At 42.5% G+C, this 22,111-nt stretch overlaps 1 protein-coding gene across 1 annotated transcript in view; it reads left to right on the top strand.

Moving 5' to 3' along the window:
- Positions 1 to 22,111, top strand: part of dnah5l (dynein, axonemal, heavy chain 5 like) — a 233,743-nt gene that overhangs the window by 157,992 nt on the left and 53,640 nt on the right. The window contains exons 62-65 of the mRNA XM_052015789.1: positions 2,134 to 2,512; positions 10,466 to 10,737; positions 13,852 to 14,016; positions 17,450 to 17,717. Coding sequence (XP_051871749.1) covers positions 2,134 to 2,512; positions 10,466 to 10,737; positions 13,852 to 14,016; positions 17,450 to 17,717 — 1,084 coding nt within the window. The remainder of the gene's footprint in view (positions 1 to 2,133; positions 2,513 to 10,465; positions 10,738 to 13,851; positions 14,017 to 17,449; positions 17,718 to 22,111) is intronic.

The raw sequence follows: 22,111 nt of genomic DNA, 5'->3' as shown, positions 1-22,111 counted from the left end.
AAGTCAATTTGCAAAAAAAAATGCTTAACTTTGTGTCTGGCTAATTTGGTCCATAGAACTTCTTTCAAATCCAGTTATACCAGTCTACTTTAATTTTAAAAAAACTTTATCTAAACTGATTCAGATTGAAAGTAAAATAGAATTATTGTTTTGTTTATGTTGTGTAATACCATATAATAATAGCAAAAATCAGTAAGCATCTTCATAATGGAATGAAGATTATTGAAGAAGCAAGTGAACACAGCCTTAAGGAATTCCTGCAATGATGGGCTGGGTCGATTGACCTCCACTGACCACTACCATCTACCTTTGCCAAATACTGGAGTGTTTTCCCCTTGATGCCCTTGTGTTTTACCAGGACACCTTGCTGCCACACTTAATAAATACTGCCTCAATGTCAGGGACAGTTACTCTCAGTTCACTTCTGGAATTCAGCTCTTTGATCCATATTTGGACCAAGGCTGTGATGAAGTCTGGAGCCAAATGGTTCTGGCAAACCCAAATTGGCACTGATGAGCAGATTAGTGGTAAGTAAGTGCTGCTTGATAGGACTGCCAATGATGCATTGCAATACCTTGCTGATTTTGAATAGCCTGATTGGGCAGTAATTAGCTAGATTGGATTTAATGTTTTTTTTGTCAACAGAACATACCTGGGCAATTTTCCACATTATTGGGTAGATGGCAGTGAAGCAACTTGGCCAGAAGTGCAGCTAGGTTTGAAGTAAAGGTCTTCAGTACTACAGCTGGGATGTTGTCTGGTTCCCTAACCTCAGCCACTTCTTGACATCATGTGGAGTAAATTGAATCACCACTTTCTCAGGAACAAATAGGGATGAACAATAAATGCTGGCCCAGATCCATAAAATGAATGGTTTATCCGTGATGCTGGTTGACACATTATCTGCTGCCGATGCAGTCTGGCAGCTATTTCTTTTGGGATTTGACCATTCAGTCAGTGGTCATTCTACTCAGTCACTCTTGTTGTTGGACTTTGAAGGCTTCCACCCAGAGTATATTCTGTGTCTTTGCTACTGTTAGTGCCTCTTCCAGGTATTGTTCAACATGGAACAACACCGATTCATCAGCTAAGAGCTGGTAATTGTGCAGCACTGCTGGTGGAACATGTCACAGCCAAGGATTGTGATGAAAGAGTCTGGCACATTGGCTATAAAATATGGTTCTGTGAGGACAATATTGTCAGGATATGATGCCAAGTGATTGTGAGGAGGACTTTGCTGTGTCCAATTTCAATACCAGGTTATTCTTTTATCCTTTCTTGGTTTAAATGTAGTGTAAATTGTATAACTGTATGGTTTGCTGTGCCATTTCAGGGGGCATTTAAGCATCAACACAGGTAAGGATGGCAGATTTCCTTCCCTGAAGGACTTTAGTGAAGCTGGTGAATTTTTCCAGCAATTCAGTAATTTTTGTATCAAGGTATCAAGGGATATGGGGATAAGGTTGGAAATTGGGGTCAGAATAGTGTTTTTTTTTGTCCCCCCCCCCCCATTTCTCATTTCTTTTTCTTTTTTCCCTTTTCTTTGGAGCAGACACGATGGGCTGAATGGCCTACTTCTGCTCCCTTGTCTTGTGATCTTGTGGCTGTCATTTGCTGGGACTAGTTTTTGTTTTATTCTCCCAAATTTCAGCTTCTTAACTGAATTTTAAATTTCACAGTTGCACTTATAGGATTTGACCTTGGGTCTGTGGATTGTTAGTCCAAGTAACAGTTACATAGCCAATTATTTTATTGTGGTATTTATAGGAAGCTGGCTTACTGGGAAGGTGGGTAATAAGGAAGAACAGAATTTGGGATGGACCAATAAATGGACTTTCGTTTCTGTATATCCATTTCCAGACTTGCTTTCAGCATTGCAGTGGCATTATAAATGGCCTCCTGACCTGAACTACTTATGGTTTAAGGGCAGTGATAAGAATGTGAAAAAAAGCAGAGAATGGCTTACACTCATGAAGTAAGCCCAGAAAGAGGTAACAGGTGCAATAGAAACTTGGATCATTCATCCATAGATTACATAACATTTTTCCTTTTAACCTGAAAAAGGAACACATTTCAGATATTTTATGTTTGTGTGATAGTCAAAAGCTTATTAACATTTTTATTTTCTTTTAGGTGAGTGACAAACTGAGCACAGCTGCAGAAACAGAGGTGAAGATTAATGCAGCTCGTGAGGAGTATCGGCCTGTGGCTTCACGTGGCAGCATTCTTTACTTCCTCATTGTTGAAATGAGTTTAGTAAATGTGATGTACCAGACATCACTTCGACAGTTCTTGGGTATTTTTGACATATCCATGGAGAGATCAATAAAATCACAAGTCACCTCGAAAAGAATTGCCAATATCATCGAATATCTCACCTATGAAGTATTCAGGTACACTGTTCGGGGCCTGTACGAAGATCACAAATACCTCTTCACGCTGCTTATGGCACTGAAGATTGATTTGCAATGCAAGAAGATTTCTCATGAAGATTTTCAGACTTTGATTAAAGGTAATCTTCGATAATAAAATAATTTGTTGAATAATTTGGTTACACTACATTGGAACTATATTTACTGTTCATCAGACAGATCAGAGATGTAATTTCTTCTACACTGGAAAACGCAAATGTAGATTGGGGGCCACTTTGTGGAACACCTCCATTCAATCTGCAAGGATGTCCCTGGGCTTCCATTTGCATCAGAATTGACCCATTCTAATGAAAGACCATCAACCTGTAACATTAGCACTCTTTTACTCCCTCCACAGCTCTGCCTGACCTGTTGGATATTTCCAGCCTTTTTTTAGATTTTCAGCAACTGCTGTGTTCTGTATCTCGCACTTCCAGTATTGTTTTTCTGTCCTCGCTTATCTCCTTCGACTTACATCTCTTCCAGGCAGAACAGCTGTGATTAATGTCTGCACCGCTCTCCTTCTCCCTCTTTCTTCAGCCCCATCACCATATGCATCACAGTCTGTGTTGGTCTCCACCCTTTCATAGACAGTTCCTTTGTTCTCTTAGTTCTTGTCCCTTCTCTGCAACTTGAAATATTTTTCTTTTCTAACATTGCCGCTGACAGATCAGCAATCATCAAGCTGAGTTGTTAGCTCATTTTCTTTCTACACAGATGCTGCCTGATCTCTTCAGTATTTCAGATATTTTCTGTATTTATTCCAATCACAGTGATGATATTCATTGATTAATACCAACTCACATCAGGGAAAAAATATTTTTAGTTCTAATTATTCCTTTCAAAGAGTCATAGAGTCATACAGCATGGAAGCAGGCCCTTCAGCCCAACTGGTCCATGCTGACCAAAATGCCCCATCTAAGCTAATCCCATTTGCCAGTGTTTGGCCCATAGCCTTCTAAACCTTTCCTATCCATGTACCTGTCCAACTGTCTTTTAAAAGTTGATATTGTACCTGCCTCAACCACTTCCCCTGGCAGCTCATTCCACATACGTACCACCCTTTGTGTAAAAAAAAAGTTGCCCCTCAAATTCCTCTACATCTTTCCCCTCTCACCTTAAACCTAAACCCTCTAGTTCTTGATACCCCAACCCTGGGAAAAACACTGAGTGCATTCACTCTTATCTATGCCCCTCGTGATTTTATACACCTCTATAAGATCACCTCTCAGTCTCCTACGCTCTAAGGAATAAAATCCTAGCCAGTCCAACCTCTCCCTCTAACTCAGTCCCACAGGTCCTGGCAGCATCCTTTTATATCTTTCCTGCACTATTTCCAGTTTAGTAACATCTTTCCTATAGCAGAGGGACCAAAACTAACAGAATACTCCAAGTGCGGCCTCACCAGTGTCCTGTACAACCACACTATGACTTCCCAACTCTTATACTCAATGCCCTGACTTATGAAGGCCAGTGTGCCAAAAGCTTTCTTCACCACCCTGTTTACCTGTGACTCCACTTTCAGTAACTATGTATGTATTTGTACTCCAAGGGCCCTCTGTTCTACAACACTTCCCAGGGCCCTGAATTTCAATGTGGATTGCAATTATCCAAATTAAACTCTTACCTGGATTTGCTTTTCTAAAGTGCAGCATCTCGCAATTATCCAAATTAAACTCCATTTGCCATCCCTTGGCCCACTTACTCAGCTGATCAAGATCCCCCGCCGTAATTTTTGATAACCTTCTTCATTGTCCACGACACCACCTATTTTGGTGTCATCTGCAAACTTACTAACCATGCCTTGTACATTCTTATCCAAATCGTTGATATAGATGACAAACAACAATGAGCCCAACATTGAGGCACACCACTAGTCATGGGCCTCCAGTCCAAGAAACAACCTTCCACCATCACCCTCTGCTTTCTACCATCAAGCCAATTGTGTATCCAATTAGCCAGTTCTCCCTGGATTCCATGCGATCTCACCTTCCAGAGCAGCCTACCATTGTGGAACCTTATCAAAGGCCTTAGCGAAGTCCATATAAACCACGTCTACCGTCCTGCCCTCATCAACTTTCTTGGTCACCTCATCAAAAAACTCAATCAAGTTCATAAGACCCCACCCACCCGGGTCATTCTCTCCTCTCCTCTTCCATTGGGTAGAAGATACAGGAGCCTGAGGGCACGTACCACCAGACTTGAGGACAGCTTCTACCCCACTGTGATAAGACTATTGAACAGTTCCCTTATAGGATGAGATGGACTCGGACTCTGACTCTGACTCTGACCTCACGATCTACCTTGTTGTGACCTTGCACCTTATTGCACTGCACTTTCTCTGTAGCTGTGACACTTTACCCTGTTATTGTTTTTACCTGTACTACCTCAAAGCACTCTGTACTAACCCAATGTAACTGCACTGTGTAATGAATTGACCTGTATGATCGGTATGCAAGACAAGTTTTTCACTGTACCTCGATACAAGTGACAATAATAAACCAATACCAATAAGACATGATCTCCCATGAAAAATGCCGTGCTGACTACCCTTAATCAACCCCAGTCTTTCCAAATGTACGTATATCTTATCCCTCAGAATCCTCTCCAGTAACTTACCTATCACAGATGTTAGACTTACTGCCCTATAGTTCCCAGATTTTTCTTTGCCGCCCTTCTTAAATAAAAGACACAACATTTGCTACCATCCAGTCTACTGGAACCTCACCCTTGGCTAATGATGATGCAAGTATTTCAGCCAGGGCTCCTGCAACTTCTTCTCTCATCTCCCACAGTGTTCTTGGATATACCTGGTCAGGCCCTGGAGATTTATCTACCTTCGTACCTTTTAAGACATCCAGCACCTCCTCTACTGCAATGCGGACTATCCCAAAGACCTCCCGATTTACTTTTCCTAGCTCCAAAGTCTTTATGTCTTTCTCCACAGTAAAAACAGAGGAGAAATATTCATTGATCTTCCCCATCTCCTGTGGCTCCACACAAAGATGTCCCCTTTGGTCTTTGAGGGGCCCTATTCTCTCTCTAGTTACTCTTTCCCCCTTAATATACTTACATCTCTTTGGATTTCCAATCTTCTCTGCCAAAGCTATCTCATGCCCCCTTTTTGCCCTCCTGATTTCCTTCTTGACTGCACTCCTGAATCCTTTATATTCCTCCAGGGATTGACTTGATCCCAGCTGCCTGTACCTGACCTATGCCTCTTTCTTTTACTTGGCCAGGGCCTTAATATTCCTCATCACCCAGGGTTCCCTACTCCTACCAGCCTTGCCCTTCACTCTAACAGGAACATTCAGACCTTAAACTCTCACTATCTCATCTTTAAAAGCCTCTCACTTATCTGTGGTCCCTTTGCCCACAACCTGCTCCAATCGACCTTTTCAAGCCCATGTCTTATATCATCAAAATTCACCTTTGCCCCAATTTAGAACCTCAACCTGTGGACCAGTTCTGTCCATTTCTATAACTATCTTAAAACTAATAGAACTATAGTCACTGGTACCATGGTGCTCCCCCACTGTCACCGCAGTCACTTGCCCTGCCCTATTACCCAAGAGTAGGTCGAGCTTTGCCTTCTCCCTAGTAGGACCCTCTATGTATTGCCCAAGGAAAGCTTCCTGAATGCACTTAATAAATTCCACCCCATCTAAGCCCTTAACAGTATGGCAGTCCCAGTCTCTGTTAGGAAAGTTAAAATCCCCTAGCCTATTATTCTTACAACTCTGAACAGTCTTCCTGCATATTTGTTCTTCTAACTCCTGTTGACTATTTGGGGGCCTTTTGTACAATCCCAACAATGTGATCATCCCCTTCTTATTTCTTAGCTCCAACCATAAAGCATCTTTCAGTAATTTCATCTCTGACTACTGCTGTGACATTCCCCTTAGTGATGGATCAAATTACCAGATGGTTTCTTAACTACTTGTTTCATCATGGTGCTTAATGGCAAACTACACTGTCCAGATGTTAATATTCGTATTTATTTTGCAGTCAGCATTAATGTAGCATTTAGCATTTCTACAAAATGTAAAAATAGCAAAGCAGTGTGATTGATTGTACACAAAGCTAAATATTGGAATTAACTATGTGTAAAGCATCAAAATGGATAACCAGGGAGAGCTGCATCAGAAAAAAAACTGTTTATAAAACAGTTGTTTTAACTGCTGATCCTTTAAAATTATTTATATTATTATGCCATTAAGATATTTAACTCTGGATTAGGAAGTCAATGGTAGTCAGTGCTTTGCTTTGTTCAGGACACAAAGCACTGTGACAGTCAGAATAAATATATTAAACACATTTGACAACAAACCTAATATATTAAATTCATGTGGTCCAGCTCTCATTAATAAATAAGTGAGGAATAATATGTTATCATTACTGACATTATGGTCGAATGCATGGGGAAGTGCTGAGTTATTGAATCGGCGGTTTGCTGTCAGATGGTTTTGGAAATGTTGCTGAAAATGCTTGGTAAGCTATTCTGTCTTTTTGAGATCCAGTACAATGGCATTCATTCATCCTGCAAGGGTCTATAGAATGAAGCATTTTAATTAAAGGATTAACTTTATTCACAGATCAAATTAAAGAAAATTGTCAGCTTTAAATATCACCTCTAAAAGAATTAAATGAGCTGTTAGATTAATATGTTAACTTTACACACTGCCCCTGAAGATATGTAGAACATTATACAGATGTAGAGTGAAGAGTCATGCACACATTTGCTTAACTATGAGTTTCAAGTCACATAATGTATTTTAATTTTATCTTGACTGATAATAGCATGAAAAAATGGTAATAAAGAAAAGTGGGCCTTAACTATTTTTGGATTTATTCTTGATAATTAAATGCTTATCAGTATTGTAAATATAAGAAGTTTGCCCTTTTTTAGATGTTTCACCAGAATGCAATTTATTGAATGAAATAAGATCATAGAATTATTGGAGTCATAGAGTTGTACAGCACGGAAACAGTCCCATTGTCCCAACATGTCATTACTGACCCTAGAGTGCCCTCAAACATCCATCTTCACTAATCCTGCACTAACCTCATTTTATTCTCCCCACATTCCCATCAATTTCTTCGAGATTCTACCACTCACCTACATACTTTGGGCAATTTACAGTGTCCAATTAACCTACCAACCTGCACAACAGAAGTCCATTCAGCCCTTCAGTCAATGCAGGCCTCTAATAGAGCAATGCTGTCAGTCCCAATTTTCCTGTTTTTTTTCTGCATAGCCCTGCGGATTATTCTGTCTCAGGTGCCTATTCAATTTCTCTTTGGAATCCGTGTTTGATTTTCTTGGCACCACCAACTGAGAGCAGTTTGGTGAAGGGAAAGACACTATTTTCATATTTTGTGTGTAAATCATTTAGGGAATCTGGCTGATGACTTTGTTTAGAATTGGCCCTTCTGTCCCCTTATCTCTGGGTAAGAAGAGGCAATCTGGCCTCTTGGATGTTCAGGCAAGTATCATGTTCTGGACTCCCAGGCAGCTACTTTTTGTAAATTGGTTCTTTTTAGAAAGGAACAGCAATAGAATCAATCAAAGGGTTGTTGTGCCTGAAGCTTCTGGAGCAGGTAAGATGTTGTGCCACTGAAGAGTCTGTGGGAGTCAGGTCTTTGCAGATGGGCATAACTTGCCTGTTGTACTGAGGTCCCTGACTTGAGTGGCCAGTCATTGGCTATAACAATGCCTCCAATAATGGAGTGCTGCCAGCAGTCTTGCTACTGAGCACCGGTTTGATCTCTGAATAATAAAATATAAAATGATGAATGGGGACAAGATGAATATAATTCGAGGATTTGTTCTTGGGAGTTGGGTGTTGGTTACACAGTTGGCATTTATTATCCTTCCCTATATGGCCTTTAGAAGAAAGTAGATACTTTATGAAACCGCTGCAATCTGTGTATTGGAGATTATGTGTTAATATAGAGGATGCATTTTATCTTTAAGATAATACAACAATGACTTGTAGGAATCAATAAATATAAATTATAAAATCTATTTCATTGAATGTGGACTGCTCCATATAATGTTTTAATCAACATACAGATATCTAAGTAGAATCAATCCTTTTGCAAAGCATTTGCAAGTTTCTTTTGTTGCAGCAAATATCCAATAAATTCAGATAGCCTTGAACTTTATGTCCTGAGCTCTTTCCCATTAATCACTCATTAACAAGCAATAGTCAGAACTAAGGCCATAGAATGTGTTAATGGCCTACATGGAGCGATTTAGTGGAAGCTGATGAACCGTTTTACTTCTATTGCACTTATGGTTATTGGCTATAATATTTTATGACTGTGATGCATAATGGGCTGTTTATACTTTGCGGTGCCACAAAGTTATAAAGCCCATACCTTATCATCACTGTAAAATGACTAACATAAGGGCTTCTGCATTTTGAATTCTCAATACAAATTTTTCATTGATTAACATTTTCAAGTAATTTTCCACCAAGTTTAAGGAAGCCTTTCTATGATTTGAAACTATATTGTTCTGCTATACATCATTTTTGGAGTGGTATCATGGTGACGGCTTTATATATTCTGCATACGCTAATACTGTTTCAGCTCATATTAGTTACAAATCATCATTTTAGATTCTATCAGACATAATAGAATTGGTAATGAAATTGGTAATGTTGCCTCCTTCACTGTGAGGTAGTGGTGAAGTAAAATGTTCTTTATGTCCTGAAAGGCTAAAAGAAGCTGTTCAGTTGATCTTTGTTGCTAAATGTGGAAAACAATTGAAATATTAGTTAAGCAATTTCAGCCAGCTTAATAGCAATGAGATCCTTGAATCTTACTACGTTTGTACTGGAACTGTGAGGCAGCAGCTCTACTAGCTGTGCCATTGTACTGCCCCATTATTGTTACTTAATGCATTTCTTCGGATTCTATTTTAATTTCCCTGTGTCGTGGGTGTATGTATGGAAGCAATGAAATACATTTGACAGTGGCTTTTTAACCTAGCCACTACATTGTCATATCACTTCTGAGTTTCCTGACCAAGTAGCTTAAAAGAATATGAAAATAATCAGGGCCTGGAGTTGACAACCTGTCCCAAGCTTCACCTCTTCTTCACCAACATCCTGTACATTTTTAACAATACATCCTTATTTCTAAACTCCAGCCTCTTTGCAATAAAGGCTAACATTTGCCTTCACAACTACTTGCTGCACCTTCCTGGTATCTTTTTGTGATTTGTGCACAAGAACACCCAGATCTTCTAAACTTCACTCATTTGCATTTTTTCTCCTCGGGCTTTCTTAGACCTTAGTCCTATAGAGCCCCACCAAAGAAATGGACTATTAACATGACCTGGCCAAATCTGGTACAGCTCTCTCACTCATACCCATTTACTCAACTAGTCACACAAGTGATGAAAGATGATAAGGTGCTGCTCATGGTGAATGCAATGCTGAATGCAAGGTGAATGCAATGTTGAAGCCATTTTAATGATTTGAAGAGAGCAGTAAAGGGAATACACTGCACTTTTCTCTTCTTGCACAAACCTCTCACACAGCCTTCTCAAACCTAGAAACAGGAAAAGGAGTAGGCTACTTAGCCAATTGAGCCTATACATAGGAGACACAAGAGACTGTAAATGCTGGAATCTGGAGCAAAAAGCAATCTGTTGGAGGAACTCAAAACCCTGCATCAGGACCTGAAACATTGACAATTCCTTTCCCCCCCATAGATGCTGCTCAACCCACTTGAATTCCTCCATCAGATTGTTTGTTGAGCCTATCCATTGTTCAGTGAGATCATGGCTGATCTGTGATTAAACTTTGTGTACCCATTTTTCCTACCCCTGATTAATCAAAACCTATCAATCTCAGATTTAAAATTAGCATTTTGAACTGGTGCTAAACAGTACCATATTGTGAAGGCATAGAATGCTAAATAGTATATTCTGAATGTTAACCATGTTGTATTAAGTTTGAAAGTTTGTAATGAAATCTTACACTACCTATGTTACCTAGTTTAACAGTAATAATCAAATAAATATTATTTTACTTGTCCAGGTGGGGCTTCGTTAGACCTCAATTCTGTGGAGCCCAAACCAAAGAAGTGGATTATTGACATGACCTGGCTAAATCTTGTACAGCTCTCTCAATCGTACCCATTTACTCAACTACTTGCACAAGTGACTAAAAATGATAAAGCTTGGAAGGCTTGGTTTGATGAAGAAGCTCCTGAGGAATCACCTCTTCCTGATGGATATGACACTACTTTGGACACATTCCGCAAATTACTACTTATTCGGAGCTGGTGCCCAGATCGTACTATTGCTCAGGTAAATTTCTTCAATCTCTATTTATAGTTTGCATACTTATAAATATCTAAGTGCTGCATGTATATTAAATGGTTCAATACAATACTTATTACATGAGTGAGACTGCAATTATCATAAATTGTTCTGTTAAAGTTCAAACGGTTTCCTCAAGAACATCTGTGCACAGCCACAATATTAGAAGCTACAGAATAGTTAAACAAAACCATTCTATCCTCTTCATCTGGAAAAAAGCATAACAACTATCCTTTTTGTGGTATCAAAAGGGTTCTTAAATGATTTTGGTTTTTGTTATTCTCTCCAAACTCAATTTCACATATTGATCACATTTTGTATAAAAACTGATGTCAACCCTCAGTTTGTTTTTCATTAGTTTGAAATTCTGTTCATCTGTTATATAATCCCCGTTAAAGTAAATTTTCTTCTTCTGTTTTCACCATGCAAGACTGTAAAAATTATTAAAAGTGTAATTCTAAGATAACCTATCTGTAACTTCAAGACTGAAAACTATTCGACATTTCTCTGAACAACCTTTGGTGCTTTAATGCTTCTGTGCTTCACTGATAAAGACTGGATACAATACTTGAGATGTCATCTGGCCAGACATTATACAGTTTGATTACGGCTTCCTCTAAGGTTTTGCTTGTACATTTCAGAAGTCTGTTTACTTTGTTGTCCAGTACTGTTCAGTGGTATCAAATCTTCTGCATTGTATTTTTTCATTTTCAGCTTTAGCTGTTCAACACAATTCCCAGACTAAATTTGTTGCCACCTTTTCTTCTTCTTTGGTATTTTCCATTTGTTTATATTAAATTTCATTATCTGTTCATTCGTCTCTTCTGCGTTTTCTTCATTTCGTATTTTCCCATGCCCTTGGAGAATAAATTGACCTTCCTACTTTAATTTTTATCTGTGTGAGTAGTGGTGAAGTTACAGTACTCACTGTTCTTTTGGAGTAAATCAAATAGCAATTTCCTGAACATGTACATGCACAGTTCGACAGAAGTCTGAAAGCTGTGGCCCAAGGTAGTTCGCTGTTCCAGAGACTTTCCATTTGCAACTCTTCAACAAATGAAATAGTCCATATTTGCATGTAGCAAGACCTAGACAACATGCAAGCATGGGCTGATAAGTAGCAAGTGGTGATGAAAGTACCAAGAGAATTTCTTGGTGATATTGAATGCCATTACCATTACTGAGTCCATCAACATCCTGGGGATTGTAACCATTGGTCAGAAACTGAATTTGACCAGACCATAAATAATGTGACTTCAAGAGCAGGTCAGAGGCTGAGTATTCTGTAGTGAATGACTTACCTCTTGACATCCCAAAGCCTTTTCAGCATCTAATAGGCACAATTCAGGAGCAGGATGTTATACTCTCCATTTTCCTGGATGAGTGCAGCTACAACAACACACAAAAAGCTTAGTAACATCCAAGACAAAGGATCCCACATTCATGCCCTCCACCACTGCACCATCCACAAAATTGACAGGAGCGGAAGAAAACTTCTTCAAAGCCGGCTTGCCTTGAATTCACTGTAATTACTTGCCTAGACTTTTCTGACAGCACCTCCCAAGCCCATGACCTCTACCACTAAGAACACATGGGCAACAGGCACCTGCAGGTTTCCCTCCAAGTTTCACAGCATCTTAATTTGGACTATATCCTTGTTCCTTCATTATAATTAGAACTAAATCATGGATAAACTTGCCCACAGAATTGTGGGAATATACTTACAAGAAGACCAGAACAGTTCAAGAAAATGGCTCAGCACCTCCTTCTCAGGGCAACAAATATTAACCTTGTCAACGATGCCCACATCCTAAAAAATGAAAACATTAAAATAGTGAATCCTTAACAAGCAACCTATCTGACCCTGAATATTTAAGTCATGAGTCACATGCAGTCAAATTTAAATTGGTTTTGGAGGTCTAATTTATCTGCATGTCTCAGTGAGGATTCTTTAGTTTGACTGGGTGATCAGCTTGCCCTTTCTGTCATTTTTGCATATCCCACAGATCCTCCATAAAGAGTGACAACCTGGATTGTCCTCATAGCAGCCAAATCAATATCCAAAGTCTACAAAGACTCTCATGACTGCAACAGTAGCTGACCCTCCTTCATCAATGACTGCAAAGTCTGTTCATTACCTACAGATGTACTGTAATGTGTTTGTATTGTTTCTGAATCTATTACTAGTGGACCCAACATCAGAATTTCATCTCCAACTCAACTTAAGAATATTTACATGACCGCTGTTTTCAACTATTATCAATTCTCTGAATTCAAAATAACTTTGAATATAACTAATACTGTAATGTTGTCAAAGGCTTTCTAGAGGAAAAACAAACACATGTATTTAATGTTTTGCAGCAGTGACTTGCTTGTAGAGCATCTCATACTGGGCAAGTTATTACTAAAGTACGTTTGTCATCATTAGTCTATGTTCAGTCATGACCAGAATGTCTTGGTAGGGCATATGCTCATATCATCAGGCCATGATAATAGTGAGGTGATGCTGTTCACATTTTATTTAGATATTATTCTTAGTGTTTTGCATAGGATTTCAAAGGTCAGTTGTGCCGCATTCATGAGTTTTTTGAAATTTGTACTCAGCTCTAAAACACCAAAGGGTATTCAGAGCGAATGAATGAGTTGCTATGGATACAACAACCACTCACTGGTAAGAATGAGTGTGAAACCAATTGAACTTGTTTTTATTTGTAAATGTCTATTGCTAAAGTAACTCTGAATTGATATTTCACTAAAGCAGGGCATTATGTTTTATGCTTTGCAATACAAATTACAATAAGAAAACATGGAGATATTTAAGATTTCAAATTATGACCATGTACTAAATGTTTTGTTTTTGATCAATTGATCAATTTTGGATTACTTAGTCATTGTCTTTGTTTATTTCAGTGCAATAAATCAGTTTTACATTGCTGATTTTTGATTGTAATTAATTGGTTTACATGATTCTTTTGTTCCGAATGTTTTCTAATGTTGTTGTATAATTTTTGTAGAGATTTTTTTCCAACAGCCAGGAAGCTTGCAACATTTTCTGGTATATTTGATAGCATCCATATTTCTCAATGATCTTTCTTTTTCTAGGCACGTCATTATATTGCTGAGTCGCTTGGAACAAAATACGCAGAAGGGGTTATTCTAGATATGGAAGCAATGTGGGCAGAAGGTGATAATCGAATACCTTTGGTTTGCTTCCTTTCCATGGGCTCTGATCCTACTGAAAATATTGAGCGTTTGGCCAAGACCAAGGTACATTAAAAAGTGAAGGAGACTGAGTGAGGCCTATTTATTGTTTAATTCTGCAATGTCACTGTGCTAATTTTCTTAATTTTACATTGACACACAAAAGTGAGTTCACTATATGAATGATCAGATCTAAAACTTTTTGGGAATGGGGAGAAGAAAACAGAGATTTAAACTGGATCAGCATAATACTCTAGGGGACAGAAATCTGAAATAAAATCAGGACAGCACGATGGCATAGCTAGTACAGCTGCTGCCTCACCTCTCCAGCAATCTGGGTTTAATCCTGACTGCTGATTGGCATTGGTATTGGTTTATTATTGTCACTTGTACCAAGCTACAGTGAAAAACTTGTCTTGCATACCGTTTGTACAGATCAATTCATTACACAGTACATTGAGGTGGTACAGAGTGCATTGAGGTAGTACAGGGTAAAAACAATAACAGAATACAGAGTAAAGTGTCACAGCTACAAGGGAATGTATTGCAGGTAGACAATAAGGTGCAAGGTCAAACAAGGTAGATTGTGAGTTCAAGAGTCCATCCTATTGTATAAGGGAACCGTTCAATAGTCTTAACACCGTGGGATAGAAGCTCTCCTTAAGCCTGGTGGTATGTGCCCTCAGGCTCCTGTATCTTCTTTCTGATGGGAGAGGAGAGAAGAGAGAATGACCCGGGTGGGTGGGGTCTTTGATTATGCTGGCTACTTCATCAAGACAGCGAGAGGTATAGACAGAGTCCATGGAGGGGAGACAGGTTTCCGTGATGTGCTGGGCTGTGTCCACAACTCTCTGCAATGTCTCATGGTCCTGGGCAGAGCAGTTGCCATACCAAACCATGATGCATTCAGATAGGACGCTTTCTATGGTGCATTGATAAAAATTGATGAGTGTCAAAGGGGACATGCCAAATTTCTTTAGCCTCCTGAGGAAGTAGAGGCGCTGGTGAGCTTTCTTAGCTGTGGCATCTACGTGGTTGGACCAGGACAGGCTATTGGTGATGTTCACTCCTAGGAACTTGAAGCTCTCAACCGTCTCGACCTCATCACCATTGATGTAGACAGGTGCATGTACATCGCCCCCATTCCTGAAGTCAATGACCAGCTCTTTTGAGATGTTGCTTGTACTGAATTTATACACTCTCACTGTGACCGTGTAGATTTCCCCTGGGCACCTGGTTTCCTCCCATATCCAAAAGCATGGGGTTTGTAGGTTAATTTGCCACAGTATATTGCTGTTAATGTGTTGGTAACGCTAGAATCTTTAGGGAGATGATGGAATGTGAGGAGAATAAAGGGGTTTAGTGCAGATGACTCAGTGGTCTGAAGAGACTTTTTCTGTACTCTGTGATTGTATGACTCTGACACTATAACTCAGTGAAAATGCTGGAAATACTCAACAGGTCAAGCAGTATTTGTGGAGAGAGGATCAGGGTTAATATTTCAGGTTGCTGACACTTTATTGGAATTAGCTATTTTTCCAACAAAACCTAATAGAAGCCTGAGGAAAAGAATCTCAATTTTCAACCAGACATATTACAGCCCTCAGATCCTAGTACAGAATTCAATAACTTCAAATAACCAGCCTTTTCAGTTTGTATCAGAACCGGTTAGTGGTGTTGTAAAGTTATCAACCGAAATGTTAACTGTTTCTCTCACAGATACGGCCTGATCTACTGAGTATTTCCAGTATTCTCTATTTCCTTTTGTCTTTCCAGCGTCAACAGTTTCTCACTTTTCATAAACCCCTGTTATATTTGAGGAAGTATAAATATGATGAAAGACTTGCAGAGAGAGTTGTAGAGGCTGGAGGATTTGTGAGAATTGGCAGCAGGGTGACCATCAGGAGTGTTGGGCATCAGCTCTACCTATAGGTGTTGCAAATGGATTATGGATCCAGTCAAACACGATTGGAGACCAACTGTGGAAATTCAATGAAATTAATCAGAATATTTTAATTGTGATAGAAAGCTATGGCAAAATGCAGTGGCCATAATATTGCAGTGGATTACAACAGCCGATTGTAATAGGAAGCAAGTGAAAATTTAACAATTAGTTGAAACAAAAGGAACAACCCATTTGAATTTCGAACCCGCTGGCAAAACACCCAAGTTATGTAACATTACCCCCATTGTGCATCCATATACAAGAACTTTAAATATGCTAATAAATTACTGCCTGCAAATGGACCCATTTAGATTCATAGAGTCATGCAGCACAAAAACAGGCCCTTTGGCCCGACTGGTCCTTTTGTTTTGTTGCTGTTTTAATGAAATTGACAATATAGTGTCATGCTCTATAGAACTGTGGTAGTTTTGTGTTCTACACTCTACATCTATATCCTGTTAAAACAGTGTTGAAACTGCATTAAAGCTGCCACACAAACTAACCATCTGTATAACAGATGCAGGTGCCAGTAGTTAAAAATGAGATCTTAAAGTTGTAGTGAGCAAAAACAAATTTAATGTCAGGTCAAGTCAAGTTGAGTTTATTGTCATGTAAATGGGCAGGCACGGTAGTGTAGTGGTTAGCGTAACGCTATTACAGCGCCAGCGACCCAGGTTCAATTCTGGCCACTGTCTGCAAGGAGTTTGTACGTTCTCCCCGTGTCTGTGTGGGTTTCCTCCAGTTTCTCTGGTTTCCTCCCACATTCCAAAGGTGTGCAGGTTAGGAAGTTGTGGGCATGCTATATTAGCGCCAGAAGCGTGGCAACACTTGCGGGCTGCCCTCAGAACACACTACGCAAAAGATATATTTCACTGTGTGTTTCGATGTACATGTAACTAATGAAGATATCTTATCTTATCTAAATTGATAAATTGGTTTATTATTGTCACATGTACAGAGGTACAGTGAAAAACTTTGTTTTGCATGCCATCCATACAGATCATTTCATCACATCAGTGCATCGAGTTAGTATGAGGGAAAACAATAACAGATTGCAGACAAAGTGGTGCAGTTACAGAGAAAGTGCAGTGCAGGCAGACCATAACAATGTAGATTCTGAAGTCAGGAGTCCATCTTATCATACTAGGGGACTGTTCAATAGCCTTATAGTTCATGAGTATGGTGAGGTACAGGTACAATGAAAAACCTGCTTGCAGCAGCAGCACAGGCTACACAGAATATAAGTTATACATAAATTACAGAAGACAGTGAAGATACAAAGATGGGAAGATACAGTACAAAGCTATTTTGAAATATGTTACATTTTAAATGACAAGTATATTTCTATAGTTTAACTTAATGCATGATTTTGCAAGTTAAAGTCAAACAATTTTCAGTATAAGACTAAATTTTGTTAACTTCTAATGTTGGACAAATTAAGTGATTGGTAGTTAACTTAGAGTTCAAACTGCATGGAAATAATTGAATGCTGAGTGAACTATCTTTATTTAGCTGCAGGTACAAATAGATTTGCTTTTTAAAATTTTCCTTTAGAACGTCCCTTGTCGAGCCATATCGATGGGCCAAGGTCAGGAAGTTCATGCAAGACGTTTGTTGACTCAGAGCATGCAGGATGGTGGCTGGCTTCTTTTACAGAACTGCCACTTGGGCTTGAATTTCATGGATGAACTTTTAGATACCCTTACCACAACAGAGACGATGCACGATGGATTTAGAACCTGGATTACAACAGAAGTCCATCCAAAGTTTCCCATCAATTTACTACAGTCATCTATTAAGTTTACGAATGAGCCCCCCCAAGGTAAGAGAGAAGTTGGCTGGGAATTTTCTTATAGTTGTACCATAATAACTTCACTGGAAATGTAGCAGGAAGTCCTTTTATGCATGTAATTAGGATTTCCAGTGGAGCTCTGTTGAAGTTATGGTGGTGAAGAAGGAACTTTAAGAATGTTCCTTGTCTCTTTGTTCACATTTAAGGTTCCCTTTATTTTGAAGCTCTGAATTTAATTTTAAAGCTATGAATATATGAAATGTAGTAGAAAGTCCTTTTATGCATGTAAATAGGATTTCCAATGGAACTCTGGTGAAGTTATGGTAGTGAAGAAGGAGCAACTCCAAGAAAGTTCCTTATCTCTTTCTTCCCATTTGACTTTCTTTTTATTTAACAGCTATGAATATGTACAATGAATGGTAATAGAATTGACAGGGTCATTTCTATTTGATTTATGGCTCAAAGGATAAAATATTGTACTGTGGCGACTCACCTTACCGGTATCGAACTGGCTCCTGAGATTGCGAGCATCATTGGAGGCCCCGACCCAAGATGGCACGGGTCCCTCCTCCTTCTCCATCATTGGGCTAGGAAAGCCCACGCGCGGGAAGGTCAGGTGACCCGTGCGTGACATCAGCGCGGGAGGAGTTCGAGAATAAAAGGCGCACCGCGCCCCTGTCGAGCAATTGACTTTTGACTCCAAGCAACCGACGCTGTCTTTATTTTATAGTAGCGTAGCTAGCTGCTACATAGGTGACCCCGATGGGCCCAAATGTTTTTGGACCCACAATGTCTGCACAGCAAGAGGTACAGGCAGTAGCCCTTAAACTGCCCACCTTTTGGACCCTCCGGCCCTGTGTCTGGTTCAACCAGGCCGAGGCCCAGTTCCAGATTTGCCAGATCACCAGGGATGACACCAAGTACTACTACGTGGTGAGCGCCCTCGACCAAGACACCGCAGCCCAGGTCGAGGACTTCATTCAGGTGCCCCCGGAGGAGGAGAAGTACGATAAGTTCAAGACCTTCCTTCTTGAGACTTACGGCCTTTCCCGACACGAACAAGCTTCCCGCCTCCTCCACCTTGAGGGGTTGGGTGACAGACCCCTCTCTGCGCTCATGAACGAGATGTTGGTCCTGGCAGACAGCCACAAACCCTGCCTGATGTTTGAGCAGGCCTTTCTAGAGCAGTTACCCGACGACATCCACCTGCTCCTGGCGGATGCAGACTTCAGCGACCCCTGGAAGGTGGCCGCCCGTGCTGATGTCCTTTGGCAGGCGAAGAAGGAGAGCGGGGCGTCTGTCGAGCGCGTTGCCACGTCACGTACCCAGCGGCCCAGCAGGCCAGACCCGGCAATCGACCGCACTCCAATCGCTACCAGGTCTGAGACACCGACCGACCAATGGTGTTTCTACCACCAGCGGTGGAGCGCAGACGCCCGCAGGTGCCTGCCACCATGCAGGTTTCTGGGAAACAGCAGGGCCAGCCACTGCTGATGGCTACGGTGGCTGGCCACCTGGATAGCCTCTTGCATGTGTGGGACAAGCGTTCCGGCCATAGTTTCCTGGTAGATACCGGAGCTGAGGTCAGCGTCATGCCTCCCAACAGCCACGAGACTCACAACTGCACACCAGGACCCGCCTTCAGAGCTGCCAATGGCAGCGCCATCCGGACCTTTGGCACCCATTCGGTGCAGCTCCAGTTCGGCACCAGCAACTTTACCTGGAAATTCACCCTGGCCGCCGTGGCGCAACCACTCCCCGGGGCAGACTTCCTTCGCGCCAACAGTCTGCTGGTTGACCTGCGGGGTAAGTGTTTGGTACATGCCAGGACCTTCCAAACGTTCTTGCTGGGTGAGGCCAAGCTACCGGCCCCACACCTCGACTCCGTCACCATGTCGACCAACGAGTTCGCCAGGGTCCTGGCAGAGTTCCCGTCTGTTCTAACGCCCCAGTTCTCCACCACCTTGCCCAAGCACGGCGTCCAGCATCACATCCCCACCCAGGGCCCACCCCTCCACACCCGCGCCCGACGACTACCCCCGGACAAGCTCCACCTCGCAAAGGAGGAATTTAAGAAGATGGAAGAGTTGGGGATCATCCGCAGGTCCGACAGCCCATGGGCCTCTCCGTTACACATGGTCCCCAAGGCAGCCGGAGGCTGGCGACCCTGTGGCGATTACCAACGCCTGAACGCCATAACTACCCCGGACCGGTACCCCATGCCGCATATTCAGGACTTCGCTGCCAACCTGCACGGATGGTCCATTTTTTCCAAGGTTGACCTTGTCCGCAGCTATCACCAGATCCCGGTGCATCCGGACGACCTTCCAAAGACGGCGCTGATCACACCTTTCGGCCTCTTTGAATTCGTCTGGATGCCCTTTGGCCTCAAGAACGCTGCTCAGTCCTTCCAATGACTGATGGACACGATTGGGCGCGACCTTGACTTCGTCTTCATATACCTTGATGACATCTTGATTGCCAGCAGCAGCCGCTAGGAACATCTCACGCACCTCCGCCAACTCTGTTCTCGCCTGAGGGATTTCGGCCTGACCATCAACCCAGCCAAATGCCAGTTCAGGCTCGAGACAATCGATTTCCTGGGCCATCGGATCGACAAACACGGTGCCTTGCCCCTGCCTGCAAAGGTCGACGCCATCCACCACTTCGCCAGACCCACCTCCACCAAGAGCCTGCAGGAATTTTTGGTATGGTAAACTTTTTTCACCGGTTCATACCATCCGCGGCCCGCGTCATGCGCCCGTTGTTTGGTCTCCTGTCGGGCGGAAGCAAGGACATTGTTTGGTCAGAGGAGGCTGACATCGCATTCATCAAAACCAAGCAGGCCTTGGCTGATGCGGTCATGTTGGTGCATCCTCGCACGGACGTCCCGACTGCCCTCATGGTTGACGCCTCCAGCACAGTGGTCGGAGGCGTTGAGCAGCTCATCGAAGGGCGTTGGCAACCGCTGGCGTTCTTCAGCAGACACCTTCGAGCACCAGAGCTCAAATATAGTGCCTTCGACTGTGAGCTGTTGGCGTTGTACCTGGCCATCAGACACTTCCGATACTTCTTAGGGGGCAGGCCGTTTACAGCTTTCACCGACCACAAGCCGTTGACCTTCGCCTTCAGCAAGGTCTCAGATCCCTGGCAGCAGCGGCACTTCTTGTACATCTCGGAGCACACCACTGATGACTGCCATCTGCCCAGGAAAAAAGAATGTGGTCGCCAATGCACTTTTACGGCCCACCATCCCAGTTTTGTCCCAGGGAGTGGATTTCAGCTCCTTGGCGGAGGCACAACAAACAGACACGGAGATTCCCAGCTATCGCACCGCAGTCTCGGGCCTGCAACTGCAAGACCTACTGGTAGGCCCTGGTGAGCGCACCCTGCTCTGCAATATCTCCACTGGTAAACCCCGCCTCATCCATCCAGACAGTAGGTGTCCGACAAGTTCATCTGGCATGGCCTGCGTAAACAGGTTTCCGAATGGACCCGGTCCTGCACACACTGCGAAACCTCGAAAGTACAGCAGCATGTCAAGGCCCCTCTGCAGGACTTTCAACCTACCTGCCGGAGGTTCAACCATATTCATGTCGACCTTGTCAGTCCCCTCCCAGTCTCCCGAGGAGTGCGGTACCTCCTCACGATTGTCGACCACTTTACCCGCTGGCCCGAAGCCATCCCCCTCGCGGACAGCTCCACTCAGTCCTGTGCACGGGCCCTTTTGTCAACTTGGGTGGCCTGTTTCGGTGTCCCGGCCCATATCACCTCAGACAGGGGAGCTCAATTTACCTCCGGCCTGTGGTCTGCCGTTGTCGACTTGTGGGGTTACCAGATCCACCTCACCACCGCCTATCATCTGCAATCCAATGGGCTGGTGGAGAGGTTCCATCGACACCTGAAGTCGGCATTCATGGCCCGCCTTAAGGGGCCTAATTGGGTGGACGAACTCCCCTGGGTCCTGCTGGGGATACATACCGCGCCAAAAGAGGACCTGCATGCCTCCTCCGTGGAGATGGTCTACGGAATGCCCTTGGTCGTCCCAGGCAAATTCCCACCAGTCCCTCGGGGACCAGAGGAAGAACGTGCTGCGACGCTTGACCAGCTGTGTGAGCGGCTTGGCAACCTGGCCCCGATACCCACCTCGCGACACGGACAGGCCCCGACCCGTATGCCGACGTCCGTCCGAGACTGTAAGTTTGTCTTTGTCAGGAGGGGCGCGCACCGAACACCGCTGCAGTGGCCGTACGAAGGGCCATTCCAGGTCGTCAAGGACAATGGGTCTACGTTTGTGCTGGACATTGGGGGGTGCGAGCAGGTTTTTACAATTGACTGGCTGAAGCCGGCTCATTTAGATCTGGACCAACCGGTAGTGGTCCAGCGAGCGCGATGCAGGGGCAGGCCACCCAAGTCATAGTTTA

The sequence above is a fragment of the Pristis pectinata genome, chromosome 5 (genome assembly GCF_009764475.1).
Source record: "Pristis pectinata isolate sPriPec2 chromosome 5, sPriPec2.1.pri, whole genome shotgun sequence".
Taxonomy (NCBI): domain Eukaryota; kingdom Metazoa; phylum Chordata; class Chondrichthyes; order Rhinopristiformes; family Pristidae; genus Pristis; species Pristis pectinata.
Note: the sequence above shows the minus strand (reverse complement) of the source record. Positions and strands in the feature narration are given on the sequence as shown.